The sequence below is a fragment of the Phyllobates terribilis genome, unplaced genomic scaffold (genome assembly GCF_046119375.1).
Source record: "Phyllobates terribilis strain yellow unplaced genomic scaffold, ASM4611937v1 Scaffold_140__1_contigs__length_4765195, whole genome shotgun sequence".
Taxonomy (NCBI): Eukaryota; Metazoa; Chordata; class Amphibia; order Anura; family Dendrobatidae; genus Phyllobates; species Phyllobates terribilis.
The window spans coordinates 4735510-4750954 of record NW_027362900.1 but is presented as its reverse complement, the minus strand read 5'-3'; the positions used below and the strand labels follow the sequence as shown (position 1 = coordinate 4750954).

Sequence of the window (15445 nt, the reverse complement as noted above, 5' to 3'; positions counted from 1 at the left end):
TCCAGCAGTACTATGCCAGTATCGTAAAAGGATACTCAAGCCTTCATCATGGATGCCGCCAAGGGAGGAAAATTGGAGGTTTGTGTATATAAGATGAACTGTTTGCTTACCAACATCTATGCAGATATGCAAACACTAAAAACAAAAGACACGACATTTGAAAATCAGACAACTCATAATGTTAACATTTTTGGACAAGCTACACAGGATCTACAGAATATTGTGCAAGATGTAAGCAATAAGATTGCACTGCAGTCTGAACAGATCCTTCAGTTACAAAATAAACTTATTGCTCTGGCCCCTCCACCCACTCTTCTGCTTCCACCTTCTAGGTTTGGTGGAGACCATGATAAATTTTGTGCATTCATCAATCAGTGCAGATTGTACTTTGGTGCACACCCTGCTCACTTCCAGACAGATCAAAAGTATTGTGTATAACTATGCTACTGACACATAAAGCATTGGCCTGGGCCAGCTCCCTCATTGAAACTCATGATGATCGACGTAATAATCTGCAGGCTTTCCTAGCAGCCATGAGACAGGTGTTTGATGACTCTAATCATTGTGCAACAGCTTAATCTACACTGATGGTGCTACATCAGGGTAAACCATCTGCTGCGGAGTACACTACAGAATTCAGATGGTGGGTGATTGATACTGAATGAAATAATGCTGCATAATTATCTTTTTATTAAGAACGGACTCTCCAGCGCACTCAAAGATGAACTAGCCCGGGCCGATGCTCCCACCAATTTTGATGACTTCATGCACAATCGTATTCGTATAGACAACCGATTATCAGAGAGAAGATTGGAAAAGTGGAATTCAAACTGCTCCCGCAACAATAATCGTTATCCACCTGCATTAACCACCAGTCCCACAGACTTTGAGATAAAGAGTCCTCACATATCTGAAGTTGAATCCATGCAGTTCGCCAGCCTGTTAAAACATGAAAGTGCTGAGAGAAAAGAACGGAGACTTCGGAAAAATCAGTGTTTTTATTGTGGCAAGACTGACCACTTTCTGGTCAATTGTCCTTCTCGACTACGTAAAACAGTGGCAGTTGTAGCGGAAGAATCAGTCTTGTCTGAACGGGCGCCTCCAGTGAATGCTGTCATCCATTCAATTTTCTCTATTGCACTCAAAATTAATAAAAAAAAATAAGGACTCTCATTGCTTCATTTCTATCAAGTTTCTACCCTAGTTGATTCAAGCGCAGAAATTTTATGGACATCTCTTTCGCAAAGGAACATGTGGTAAAAATTCAAAACAGACTTTCATCTATTATCATGGAAACTGTTGATGGATCTCCACTAAATTCGCAACCAGTGAATCAAGAGACTGAACCCTTAGAGATAGTTATGGAACCTAATCACCATGAGGTTTTATCTTTCCTACTAATCTCATCTCCATATTTTCCAATAATCCTGGGGTTGCCATGGCTTCAGACTCGAAATCCCACAATCAATTGGGGAACCAAAGAAGTGTTTTTTGTACCATCTGCTGTACACTCCCCACAGGCTTCACCAAATAAAGTTGTAAAGGATCCTGAACAATCTTCTAAATTACCATCCATTTTGTAAGGAATTTGTTGATGTAGGTGATAAGAAAAATGCAGACAAACTCCCTTCTCATCGGCCATATGATTGTCCAATTGATCTATTGCCTGGAGCAGCAATACCCTTTAGAAGCATTTACCCACTAGCAGAGCAGGAATTTAAAACACTCAAGGAGTACATTGATGTAGCTAAAGGGTTTATTCGTCCATCTTCATCACCAGCAGGTGCACCTATATTTTTTGTCAAAAAGAAAGATGGTTCCTTAAGACCAAGTTCCTTATCTTCTGCATTCTATCCCCAATCTAATGGTCAGACTGAACGCACAAACCAAACCTTAGAGCAATATCTCAGATACTAGATTTGTCATCTCCAGGATGACTGGGTTGATTAGAGAATTTAATAAAACTACTGTAAAGAATCATTACCCCCTGCCTTTGATCCCTGAGTTGCTGGACAGAGTTCGTCATGCAAAGTTGTTATCTAGAAGGAGAGGCTCAACAAATTGTTGTTCTAACTGACCATCGTAACCTTTAAGTTAGCAGATCTGCCAAATGTTTGCCCCTCCCCCTCCAGGGTCGATGGAGCCTCTTTCTTAACAGATTCAACTTTGTTATCTTTTACAGACCTGACCCCCGTAAGGTAAGGCAGATGCTTTATCTAGGATCTTCTCCAAAGACTTGCTGGAAGATATATTCGGGAAGCATATGAAACAGACTCAATTCTTCTACATCCACCAGATGATATATTTCTTACCTTTCAAAATAAAGTATGGAGTCATAATCTTTGCATCTATGTTCCAGAAACTGTGAGACTTAAAGTATTAAAACTAATCCATGACTCTAAGTTAGCAGGACACAAAGGAATTAAAAAACACAAGAATTTCTTTCTTGGTTTTTTTGGTGGTCCAATTGCCAAAAAGGTGTTAAACAATATGTATCTTCCTGTAGCACCTGTGCTATGTATAAAACTCCCGCATATCACCAATGGGATTACTGCAGCCTCTGAAAACGTCATTTTGTCCTTGGGGCTCTATATCTATGGACTTTATTGTGGAACTACCAGTTTCAAAAGGAAAGAGTTCAATCCTAGTAGTGGTGGACCGACTCACCAAAGCAGCACATTTTGTCCTGCTCTGGTTTACCATCTGCTAAAGAGACTGCTGATCTTATAATTCAATATGTGTTTAGTCTTCATGGGGTTCCAGACGAATTTTTGTGCAGCATTGGACATTGATGTCAGTATATCTTCTGCATTCCATCCCCAATCTAATGGTCAGACTGAACGCACAAACCAAACCTTAGGGCAATATATCAGATACTACATTTGTCATCTCCAGGATGACTAGGTAGATTTGCTTCCTATGGCAGAATTTTCATACAACAATTCGCAAAATGCTTAGACCAAACAAACACCGTTCTTCGCAAATTCTCGGTACCATCCAAGTATCCTTCCTAATTTTCCAAGAGAAACGCCTATCCCTACTATCAATGACAGGATACAATCCCTGCAATAGAATCTGGAAATACTAAAAGACACTTTAAGAATTGACCAGGAGAAACATAAGGAAGCAGCAGATAAATCTCGCAGACCTTCTCCAAGCTTCCAAGTATAAAGTATGGATTTCCACCAAGAATTTGAAACTCCATATACCTTCACCAAAACTGGGTCAAAAATGTATTGGTCCATTTAAAATAATTGGATAAGTTAGCTCAGTAGCTTTCCGCCTTCAACTTCCCAGAACAATGAAGATGCATCCAGTGTTCCATGTCTCCTTACTAAAGCCATTTGTTCCAAATCCTTTTCCAGGGCGTTGTCTGCCTCCTAATCCTATTGAAGTGGATCGGCAAGAACATTACACAGTTGAAAAGGTCCTGAATTCCAGAATATTCAGAAACAAGTTGCAGTACTTAATAGAGTGGCAAAGGTACGGCCCTGAAGATAACTCCTGGGGACCTGTTGAAAATCTCAGTGCTCCTCGACTGCTTATGTCCGGAGCATTTTCCGTTTCTGAGTTTTCGCTTTTTGCTCCCCTTCTTCCCAGAGCCATAGCCTCTTTACTTTTTGGTCAATATGGCCATGTGAGGGCTTATTTTTTGCAGGACGAGTTGTACTTTTAAAATCCATTACTAGTTTTACCATATCATGTACTGGAAAACGGGAAAAAAATTCCAAGAAAGATGAAATTGCAAAAAAAATGCAATTCCACAGTTGTTTTTTCTTTCCCATGTTTAATGATTGCTAAAACTGACCTGCGATTATTATTCTCCAGGTCATTCCGAGTTCGTAGACACCAAACATGTATAGGTTCTTTTTTATTTAAGTGGTGAAAACAAATTCCAAAGTTTGCTAAAAATAAATAAATAAATAAATAAATAAATAAATAAATGACGCCATTTTCAAAGACCGGTAGCGTCTAAATTTTTCGTGATCTGGGGCCAAGTGAAGGCTTATTTTTTGCGCGCCGGGCTGACGTTTTTATTGACACCATTTTGGGGTAGATCGAATGTTTTGATCGCCCATTATTGCATTTTATTGCAATGTTGGAGCGACCAATAAAACGTAATTCTGGCGTTTGGAATTTTTTTCACGTTACGCCGTTTACCGATTGGATTATTTTTTTATATTGATAGATCGGGCAATTCTGAACGCGGCGATACCAAAAATGTGTATGTGGGGTTTATTTTTTATTATTTTAATTTGAATGGGACAAAAGGGGGGTGATTTAAACTTTTATATTTTTTAATTTTTTTTTTTATATTTCAAACATTTTTTTACACTTTTTGCATGCTTCTCTAGTCTCCATAGGAGACTACAGAAGCAGCAACTGTCCGATCGCTTCTGCTACATAGAGGTGATGAGCAGATCACCTCTATGTAGCAGAAATGCTCCTGTGCTATGAGCTCCGACCACTAGATGGCGCTCATAGCAATCTTTACATGACAACCACTGGGGTCTACGGGAAAGACCCAGGGTTGTCATGCCCTCCCATCAGTGACCCGCGATCACGTGACGGGGTCACCGATGGGCGGAGTAAGTGATGTGCTTCCGGCGCTGCGCTGTTAAATGCCGCTGTCAGAGATTGACAGCGGCATTTAACTAGTTAACAGCTGCGGGTGGATCGCGATTCCACCCGCGGCTGTTGCGGGCACATGTCAGCTGTAATAATCAGCTGACATTTGCTCGGTTCAGTGCGGGCTCAGCGATGGAGCCCCCGCTGAACCGACCTTTCCGATGTGGTGCGTACTATTACTGACCACGTCGAAAAGGGGTTACAGAGTTTCACAAAAAATACCCACATACATCAAGCCAAGCATCATTCGGAGGCCGCTGTTGAAAGGGGGACTAATGTCAGGATTTCTCTTGACCTTCTACAGTTTAACCACCAGTGGCCGCTATTGTTCTTTTTAATAATTGTACTGCAGTTTCACTCCTTACCACTGGAGGCTGCTTTTGTGTTTGACAATTCCCCTTTACCAAGATTGCGGATTCTGAATCTATGGAATCCATCTTGTTTCCTGTTTGGGCCTACTAAAAGCCACATGGATCTTTCACTCATTGCTTTAGTATTGTGTCTAGCTGTTAGCCTAGTTTCAGGCTCCAGCTCCTGAAAAGTCTTACCCAGACTATTGTAATTCTTCTACGGATTGTTTCCTACAACTCCTTGCTATCTCCAAGAACTTCTATTACCAGTTGCTGTTCCTGCTTGTGCTCCTTCGGCCACAACAGACAGTCCCAGTAATATTAGTAGTAATGGATGGGGTAATATAGAGGTAACACGTGCCATGTCATCTGCCAGTGACAATTAGAGAGGCTGTAACACAAATATCCTTAGTATAGTAATATCAAAATGCAGCTTTTTGCTATTTGCGTTAAAGGGTTGGATATGGTCCTGGGAAACCTTAGAGTGTCATGGCTTTTCCGGGGAAATGGAGAGTTTGGCGTATTTTCATGTGTTAACTAATCGATTAGGTAGAAAATAATTTTTTTGGCTGATTTGGACTGCCATATATGGAGATATACAGATCAAAGTCTGGGAGCATCTGATCACTGCCTGCACCCCACACAGTGAATTGATGTAGGTTATCTGATGGAGAGCAGACATGGAGACTGTATACACAGTAATGAACAGATAGCTGTCACTGTTGGATAACTATTTGGACCAGCAGATGTGTCCCTGTAGGCCTCCACTGGCACATAGGTATTAAACGCAGGGGCTGGGGGTTTTCATCTTGAGCAGCTTCTCTGTCCCAGCTGTTTGTTTAATGTATGACTTTTTGTTATTGCTTAATTTGTAAATTTTTAAAAAAGCACTGTGCTTCTTTTGGATGTTAAATCTAACATTTAATAAGTTTGTTTTTCGTTGCTTTAAACACACCAACAATCTCGGGGAGAGAAAATAGCTTGGTTGTGTTGCCTGGTAGCCAGAGTGCAAGTAGTAAACTGTTCAGGAGCTTGGGAAAGCTGGATGTGCATGTATACCAATGTCTTGCCCAGTAAAGGCATCTTTCTGGCGTTGTAAAATGGCTAGTGGTGGACGTGTATGGTGCCCAGGGCAATAGCTGTGGGCAAGCTGCTACTTCTCTAAGCCCTAGCACCTCACAAAGTGTCCAGTCCATATGTAGTGTGCTGTGAAGTTTCTTTTGCGATCACATGTAGGACAGAGGCCTTCGCTGTATCCACGTCCTTAGGTCCAGGATCAGCCGCATACACATCAGGGGACAACCGGTTCATTATAAACAAGTACAACTTTACTGGACAGTTCAGATACAACAGTCTATAACACGCAGTTTCGGGAACAGCACCCTCCAGTTTCATCAACATAATACATTTCAAGCTTTTGCTTACGTTCAGCTCAGACTATCCCTATGCTTGATCTTCCTGTTAGCCCCAGAGATTTCCCATCTGGCACCACAGCACTCCCGAGATCTGTTACATTATTTCCCTCTCACATTTCCCAGTCCGGCTTCCTATGTATGAAAGGGATTAAGGCACACTTCTCAGTGCCTAGTTCGGCTGTAGGCCCCATACGTTACAGGAATTTTTGCAGAAAATTTGGTACGGCCTCATGCTGCCAGAATGATATCGTGCCCCCAGCCCACTGCAGCTTGAACCTCAACTTGACACAAACCTCACACTTTCTCTGTCTAACTAAACCAGGAAGTAATTCCCGTTTTTGCTTGACCCACCCCCTCCAATGCTGGGCTGGTCCCAAACATTTAACTGTATCCTAACCTATACCTATATCTTGCACACTATTAGGCCCACCACCGCCTATCTGCTCTAATGGTCTTATTTATCACTAGCTAAGCCCTAAACTATGTTCCTCACTTTCCCTACCCCTGAGCTGAGTGTACCAAGTTACCTTATGCATCACGAATACAGTATCCACACAGCAGTATCGGTACCTATAACACTATGCATTTTACATTACACCATAAAAACACAATACAGCCGCATGTTAGTATTCACACTACAATTGTCTTCAGGGGCAGTCTCTGTCACACCCTTAAAGCAGCGTTAAGGGTGGTGTGGATGTGTGGACCATCTGGGGGGGGCGCTTAGCGCACTGTTGACCCATTTCCATAGATGAGTGGACGAATGAGTGGAAGCAGAGTCCCCCTTTGCGGTTACATCCGAGGAACGCGCGTTGTGCTTGAGTGGAGTTTGTGACAAACTGGTGGCAGCGATAGTGGTTTTCATGACATGAACTAATGGAAAATTCGCTCATCTCTATTTCCTAATCATGATTTAGTTCTGAAAATAATTTCTCTTTCTCTTCTAAAACTTTGACTTTAATTTGAATGTAACCGTTAGATTTTTTTTTCTTTGTAAAATTTGGCAATAAAATTATTTTAATAAATAAGGTAATTGCTATATCCCTATGTCAGAAAAATATTAAGAAAATATTAAGAATTTCTCCCTCCCAGACCCCTCTTCATCCCCCCGTTCTCTATAGTATTTGGCATAGGAGAGGAGCTGGCACTCCACGCAGCTGTCCCCATGCAAATTAAGCCCACACAGGAGAAATAGCTTGTAGACAAATGCTAGCACAAAGGGTTCTACCAAACCCAATTAACACAGGCTAGCGATAAATCTACATCTAGCTGAGAAGGTTGTATTCCCAGAGCTTCAAAGGAAATTCAACAGAAATCTTTAGCCGGGCCGGCGCCGACATGGAATATGGAATATCTAAAGTTCTATACCTCCAATAATTACGGGACCTATATTTTAAGTGACAGGGTCAACCAAGGAACAATATGCTTATTTTTCAGTTGCTGTGAGCCCCTCCGTGGAGCAGTGGCGCAAAAGTAACAAAATAGCAGACTGCAACTATGTCATGTGTGGTCTCTAAAGAAAGGCAAATTCATAATGGAAATTATGGCGTCGTTTGCAAGCTTCCGCAATCAACGAGCGATAATTTACCCCAGAAGTTAGCGATTTTAATAAAAATGTGAAGACTGGAGCCCAGCTCACATGATGTCAGCAGAGGAGGTGTGTGGGCCGGCCTCCAACCTTCGGCATAAAAGACCCCACTGAGGATGGATCCGGATTCATTGCCAGGGGGTATAGAGACTATAAGCAATGGATCCCTTTCGATAACGGTCAAGGTAATAAGTGGGGTGCCCCCCCTCCAGCTACACTGAATCGTCTTTGCGATCTTATAGTAAGTCTTCCTTAATCCTTATTATTTTGTGTAACTGCATATGTATTGTATTGTCTCCATTTGTAAAATCTTGTATATTTTTCATAAACACTGCCCTTTTGAATTAATTATAAAATTTAATAGTCCTGTTTCTTTTGCTCTGTAATCGTTCCCTCCCCCGAAGCCATACGCTACCAGAACACAGGCGTCCGACCAGGCCTGTATTATATTTCAAACTCGGTCAGTGGTGGCAGCGAATTTAAAAAAATAAGTGGGTTATCGTGAAGATGGCAGTAACCATACTCGGCGTATACACATATTCCGTGGGTTGGAATCTGGAGGTGTGCACGCCATACGCTCACTGGGCGCTTGCCGATACCTACGTAGTGAGTAATCGGGGTTGTGTGCTCGCGAATCCCTGCTCAATGCTGACAATGTGATGGCAGCGGTGGAATATTGTTTGATCTCCCCAGTTTCGTCCCTGTCGTTCCCTGACAAATTGTTGGCAGCGGTGGGATATTGTGTGATCTCCCCAGTGTCGTCTCTGACACCTTACATGAATTTTTAGATGATGAAGAAGATATGATTCCCGAGAAGAATGTTTCCCACATTCTGAACATTAAAATGGTTCCTTCCCTGTATGAGTTCTCTGATGTGCAACAAGTTTTGACTTCCAACCATAACATTTCCTACATTCTGGACATGAATATGGCTTCTCTCCAGTGTGAGTTCTTTGATGTTTAAGAAGATCTGATTTGTAGATAAAACATTTCCCACATTCTGAACATGCATATGGCTTCTCTCCTGTGTGAATTCTTTGATGTTTACGAAGATCTGGTTTCTGGATAAAACATTTCCCACATTCTAAACACGAATATGGCCTCTCCCCTGTATGACTTCTGTAATGTATAAGCAAATTTGACGTATGGTAAAAACATTTCCCACATTCAGAACAAGAAAATGGCTTCTCCCCTGTGTGAATTCGCTGACGCATGAGGAAATGTGATTTCTGGTTGAAACATTTCCCACATTCTGGGCATGAATATGGCTTCTCCCCTGTGTGAATTCTTTCATGTTTAAGAAGGTCTTGTCTCTGGATAAAACATTTCCCACATTCTGAACATGAATATGGCTTCTCCCCTGTGTGACTTCTGAAATGTGTATGTAAATTTGACTTATGGTTAAAACATTTCCCACATTCTGAACATGAAAACGGCTTTTCTCCTGTGTGAATTCTCTGATGTGTAAGCAATTTAGATTTATGTTCAAAACATTTCCCACATTCTGAACAGGATAATGGTTTCTTCCCTGTGGGAATTATTTGATGTTCGACATCCCTTCTCTGGCTTTCATTTTGCTTAACAGTCTGTGATGAATCCAAGTAGATGATGGATTGAAAAGGCTCAGATGACTGATTTCTGCTCTGAAGGGCTGGAGGTATAGCTGGAATAATGGCACGCTTTTCATGGGTATCTGGTTTGACACCACAGTCATCTGCCAAGAATAAATCTGATTTTATTATTTTTCAATATCAATGCCTTATATTTTATAACATTTCCCTATACATAATTCTATACAAATCAAAGTATAATGAAACTATGACCTAAGACAGTGGTGAGCCATCTGTTCACAAATCCCATGGTACTGAACCCCTAACATCCAAGCGACAAACATAATACATACAGGCAGAAACATTTGAGGCAATAAAGGGAGGATTAAAAATAAGCTTTATTACATTACAATCTACAGCAACAGATAAAAATACACGCCATAAAAACATGTAAGATCGGGTATTCCCATCTCCGAGAAACTATCCCAGTATGTAGTAGGTGTAATAATATTAGCAATTATCTCCAATTAGAAATGTAGTATAGTTCTTCTGATGTTGCTTACGCCATTTGCAGGCCATTGCAGTAGCTTAGGTATCCATTTTTACTACCACTCATACAGTGACAGTTAGGTATCCATGCTTATGACCACTAGCAACTAAGTTACTGCAATACCGTGCACATGGGGTAAGCGACATTGAGAATCAGAACTATACTACATTTCTAATATTTCTATTTCTATTATTACACCTACTATATTTTGGAATAGGATTTTGGAGGTGAGAATACCCCTTTAAGGCTGTATGCTTAGGACTTATCCAGGGCTCATCCAGATGCCCCATTCCATTGTCTTGTGATTACATTTAGGCTGTGTGCCCACGTAGCGTTTTTCAAGCGTATATGCTGCGGAATTTCCGCAGCGTAAACGCTTGAAAAACGCATGTATATCCGCACCCCATGGTCCCCAATGGCATTCCGCAATGTCAATGCCCATGCTGCGGATTTTTCCGCAGCGTATATGCTGCGGTCAAAAATCCGCAGCATGTTCATTAATTTTGCGGAAGCGCAGCGGAATCAATGTGCGGATGGTACCCAAGTCTGGATGAGAGGAGACTCTCATCCAGACCTGGGTACCAAAGAACCTGTAAAAAAAAGAATAAAATAAAGTTTATACTTATCTTCTGATGTTTTCCCTCCGTCGCGCTGTTGTCTGAAGGACCTGCCACGTCATTGAGTCATGTGACCCACCACATGACTCAATGACGTCACCGCAGGTCTTGCACAACAGCGTGAGCCGCTCAAGACTCCGGACGGGGCAGAGAATGCATCAGAAGGTGAGTATAAAGTTTATTTTTTTATTTTTTACCATTCTGAACAAGTTGTCAAGCACTTTTCCAAGTGATGCTTGGAGAAGTGCTTGATAACCCGCATGCAAAGACGCCTCACAAACGCTTCTACCTGGCGGGAAAACCGCATTTAATATCCGCATGCGATTTTCCCGCCAGGGAGAAGCGTAAAAAATATGCTTCAGGTCCGCAACGTGGGCACATAGCCTTATCCCTCTTGACATTTTGTATTTTTATGTGATTTGAATTGTGATTAATAAAGTGTATTTTTAATCTCTATATTGTCTCACATTTATCTATATACAGTGTGACAAAGTCACTGGCAAAGTTCTGGAGGGGAGAAATGTTTCACTGAGGCTATTAGTGTCAGTGATTTGAAACCTAGAAGATTTTCTCCAGCACACTATGTGTTGAGAGGGGTTAATCTGCCATTTTAGAGGGCTCGGTTTTTTATGACTATAGAGCGGGTGGGAGGTCATTCACCATATCTCCACCCCAGGGTGTGGTCTGGGATATAAATAACCAGCCTTTGGAATCATTAGCTGTTCAGTGTGTCTGAAGAGGCTAACTCCAGGGAGGCACTAGTGTGTTGCTAAACTTAACTGGGTGTGTTTGCTAACCTTGTGCGTATTGACTGTGCTATATATTTTATTTTGTTTTCCCATTATGCCAGAAGGGCAGTATTTGTTTTGATAGCCTTTACATTGTTTTATGCTGTGCTTGAACAAGCTACTGAAAGTTTTAAAGAGGCGTACGGAGCGGAGCCGCGCGTGTACGAGGCGTACGGAGCGTAGTCGCGCGTGTACGAGGCGTACGGAGCGTAGTCGCGCGTGTACGAGGCGTACGGAGCGTAGCCGCACGTGTACGAGGCGTACGGAGCGTAGCCGCGCGTGTACGAGGCGTACGGAGCGTAGCCGCGCGTGTACGAGGCGTACGGAGCGTAGCCGCGCGTGTACGAGGCGTACGGAGCGTAGCCGCGCGTGTACGAGGCGTACGGAGCGTAGCCGCGCGTGTACGAGGCGTACGGAGAGGAGCCGAGCGTGTACGAGGCGTACGGAGCGGAGCCGCGTGTGTACCAGGTGTACGGAGCGGAGCCGCGTGTGTACCAGGTGTGCGGAGCCACGTGCGTGTGTGCGGAGTGGAGAAGCGTGTGTACCAGGTGTACGAAGCGGAGCCGTGTGTACGAGGTGTACGGAGCAGAGCCGTGTGTGTACGAGGTGTACGGAGCGGAGCCAAGTGTGTACGAGGTGTACGGAGCAGAGCCGTGTGTGTGCGAGGTGTACAGATTAATACTTATTAATCCATAAAGCAGCAAATATCCTAGAAATCAAGACTCTCTTCACCTTGACCATGAAGCTTCTGATCAATATATCCCGAGTTATCTATCTGCACCCTCTGAATAGAGCGAGTTCTGTGTCACTAAGATGAATGATGATGGGAGTGTATGTGCATGAAGGAAGCTGTCAGTTTCTATGTACCTCCATTTACCTCACTATGGCTGTATACATGTTTGTATGTATTTCAGCCATTAACTCCTTGTTCGGTCTAAGATGATGTGATGTGGCTTCCGTACACATAGTTGATGGGAGGTATGTATCACAGAGGTGGTTGTCCTCTGTGATGTAAACCTGGAGTATTGCTCTAGTGCACATAGTACTAAGAGGCTTGTTTTGTGCTTCTGGACCAGGGTTTTAGGGGCAGCTTGAGAGATGGGTAGGCCTGGCTGCCCACATACCCACCCCTGGGTGTGGTCCATAGGGTAAAATGGAGTCTGTTTGTTTTGACACGTGGTCTGTGTGTGTGGAGGTAAGAAGGCCCCCGTGTGTCATCTCCAAACTGGACTGTCTCTAAAGTGCCATTGTTGGAACTGTTTACTTTGTTTTGCCTGCATTGAAAGGCCATTTCTTTTCCTTTGCTTGTGATGTGGTTTATGAAGAACCAATAACCCAGCAAGGACATATGGATGGAAACGGTTCCCGTGTTGCTTCACCACGCACCAAAGTGAGTAGCATTCCCACAATTGGTGTTAGAAATACGGGCAGCGTTCCCAGGGAACACGTGTGACTGCTACAGAGGTCCTGCATGCCCTAGGCAAAGGCGGCCATAAGCCAGCAAATAACGTCAGATAGCATGGAGAACCTAGTGAAACACCTGGTACAAGCCCAGCTGCAGCAGCAGTACCAACAACAGCTGGCGTAACAGGAGACAAATAAGCTGCTTATGCAACAGAGTTTTGTGGCATGGCAGCTGATTCGACTCAAAGGTCAGCTGATGATTTTCCCATCCTGAAGGCGGTAAGGAGAGTCCTGCAGAAAATGACCAAGGGTGACCACATACAGGCCTTTTTGACCATTTTTGAAAGGGTCGCTGAGAGGGAGAAACTCTAGCCAGAGCAATGGGCAAAAGTGCTGGTGCCATACTTAACGGGGGAGCTCCAGAAGGCCTACTATGACTTAGCCTTAAAAGACGTGCTTGAGAGTGACAATGTCAGGGTACAACGGGTCCACCGCTGGGCATATCACAGTGACAAACCCCCTCGCTACCAAATGTTTGATTTGCTGAACCACGTCCAAAAATGGTTGCAGGCAAAGTCCTCTACCCCTGCGCAGATGGTAGAGCAAGTGGTAATGTACTAGTTTGTGCACTCCTTTCCGAGGCCAATACAGACTTGGGTTGCCCAGGGTGATCCCCGAAATGCCAATGACCTGGTCAGACTGTTCAAAAGATATCAGGGGGTCGATGGTTCCTTGAGGAGGCAACCTACTCCACACTGGAGGTCCCAAGAGGGGGCTGAGACCCAAAAAGAGGTTGGGTGTCCAAGGTCCAAAGGGTCAGTGCAGGTATGCCAAAGGTCCCAGCTGGCAATATTATATGCTGGAAATGTCACAGCCCAGGCCATATAGCCCCCTGTAGTCCCCTGACCTCCAAGCAGATGGACTGTAGCCTGGGTCGCCACTGTTCATACTATGTGTATCCAGATTGCAGTGCGAACTTTCCACACAACAAGGGGCCACAAGCTTGTCCTGTAATGGGGAATGGTCAGCAAGTGCCTGGACTGCTAGGCTCAGGAAGTTTGGTGACCCTTGTGAGGGCCACATTTCCTCTCCAGCTTATCCCTGGGAAGAAGGTTGACGTCAATTGCTTTCACGAGGATGCTAAAGACTATCCAGTGGCCAGAGTGGACATTGAAATGTGCCCAGATACTGAGTCTCATGAGATTGGCATGGTCTAGGACTTACTGCACCCCATTATTATAGGTCAGGACTTTTGTTTGTTTTAGGACTTTTGGGGGAGGGTGACAGTGCTCGATTAAGAGACGGGTCGCCCCTAAAGAACTGTCACCACACTCAGAGTCTGACAGGTTTCCCTTCTATGTCCTTGTGGGGGATGACGAGGTAGTGACCCTTGGGGCTAACATATCAGATTTAGGGGTGACCAGCAAAAATGTTGGGTCTGCCCAGGATTGGGAGCTAACTCTAAAGGAGGAATTCAATAATGTAACCGTCTTAAACGGTATAGCGCAAGAGCCAGGGGCTGACACCAGGTTTCCCTATTTTATGTTGAGTGGGGACTTATTGTACAGGGTTACTAAGGTCAGAGAGGAAATAGTGGAGCAATTGTTGGCACCATGACCATGTAGACGGAGGAAGATGAACATGGTCCATGCACATGTCTTGACCATTTGGACGTGGATAAAACTTTAGAACGGGTTGTGCGGAGGTTCTATTGGCCCAGATGTAACCTAGTAACATAGTTTTTAAGGTTGAAGGAAGACTAAGTCCATCTAGTTAACCCATAGCCTAACATGTTGATCCAGAGGAAGGCAAAAAAAAACCATGTGGCAAACACTAAGCTCCACATTGGGGAAAAAAAATTCCTTCCTGACTCCACATACGGCAATCAGACTAGTTTCCTGGATCAACGCCCTATCAAGGAATCTAGTATACATAACCGGTAATATTATACTTTTCAAGAAAGGAATCCAGGCCCTTCTTAAATTTTAGTAGTGAATCACTCATTACAACATCATGCGGCAGAGAGTTCCATAGTCTCACTGCTCTTACAGTAAAAATCCCCGTCTGTGATTATGATTAAACCTTCTTTCCTCCAGACGTAGATGATGCCCCCTTGTCCCTGTCTCAGGCCTCAGAGTAAAAAGATCAGTAGAAAGGTCTTTGTACTGTCCCCTCATATACTTGTACATAGTAATAAGATTACCCCTAAGCATTCGTTTTTCCAAACTAAATAACCCCAAGTGTAATAACCTGTCTTGGTATTGCAGACCCCCCAGTCTTCTAACAACCTTGGTTGCTCTTCTCTGCACCAATTCTAGTTCAGCTATGTCTTTCTTATACACCGGAGACCAGAACTGTACACAGTATTCTAAGTGTGGTCGCACTAGTGACTTGTATAGAGGTAAAATTATGTTCTCCTCATGAGCATCTATGCCTCTTTTAATGCATCCCATTATTTTATTTGCCTTTGCAGCAGCTGCCTGACACTGGCCACCAAACGTGAGCTTGTCGTCCACCAATACACCCAGGTCTTTTTCAGTGACAGTTTTGCCCA

The 15445-nt window shown here is 43.4% G+C and overlaps 1 protein-coding gene across 1 annotated transcript in view; it reads right to left on the bottom strand.

Moving 5' to 3' along the window:
- Positions 1 to 8806: 8806 nt before the first annotated feature.
- LOC141205548 (uncharacterized) overlaps positions 8807 to 15445 on the bottom strand; it is a 94201-nt gene continuing 87562 nt past the window's right edge. The window contains exon 9 of the mRNA XM_073664114.1: positions 8807 to 9402. Coding sequence (XP_073520215.1) covers positions 8822 to 9402 — 581 coding nt within the window. The 3' untranslated portion in view covers positions 8807 to 8821. The remainder of the gene's footprint in view (positions 9403 to 15445) is intronic.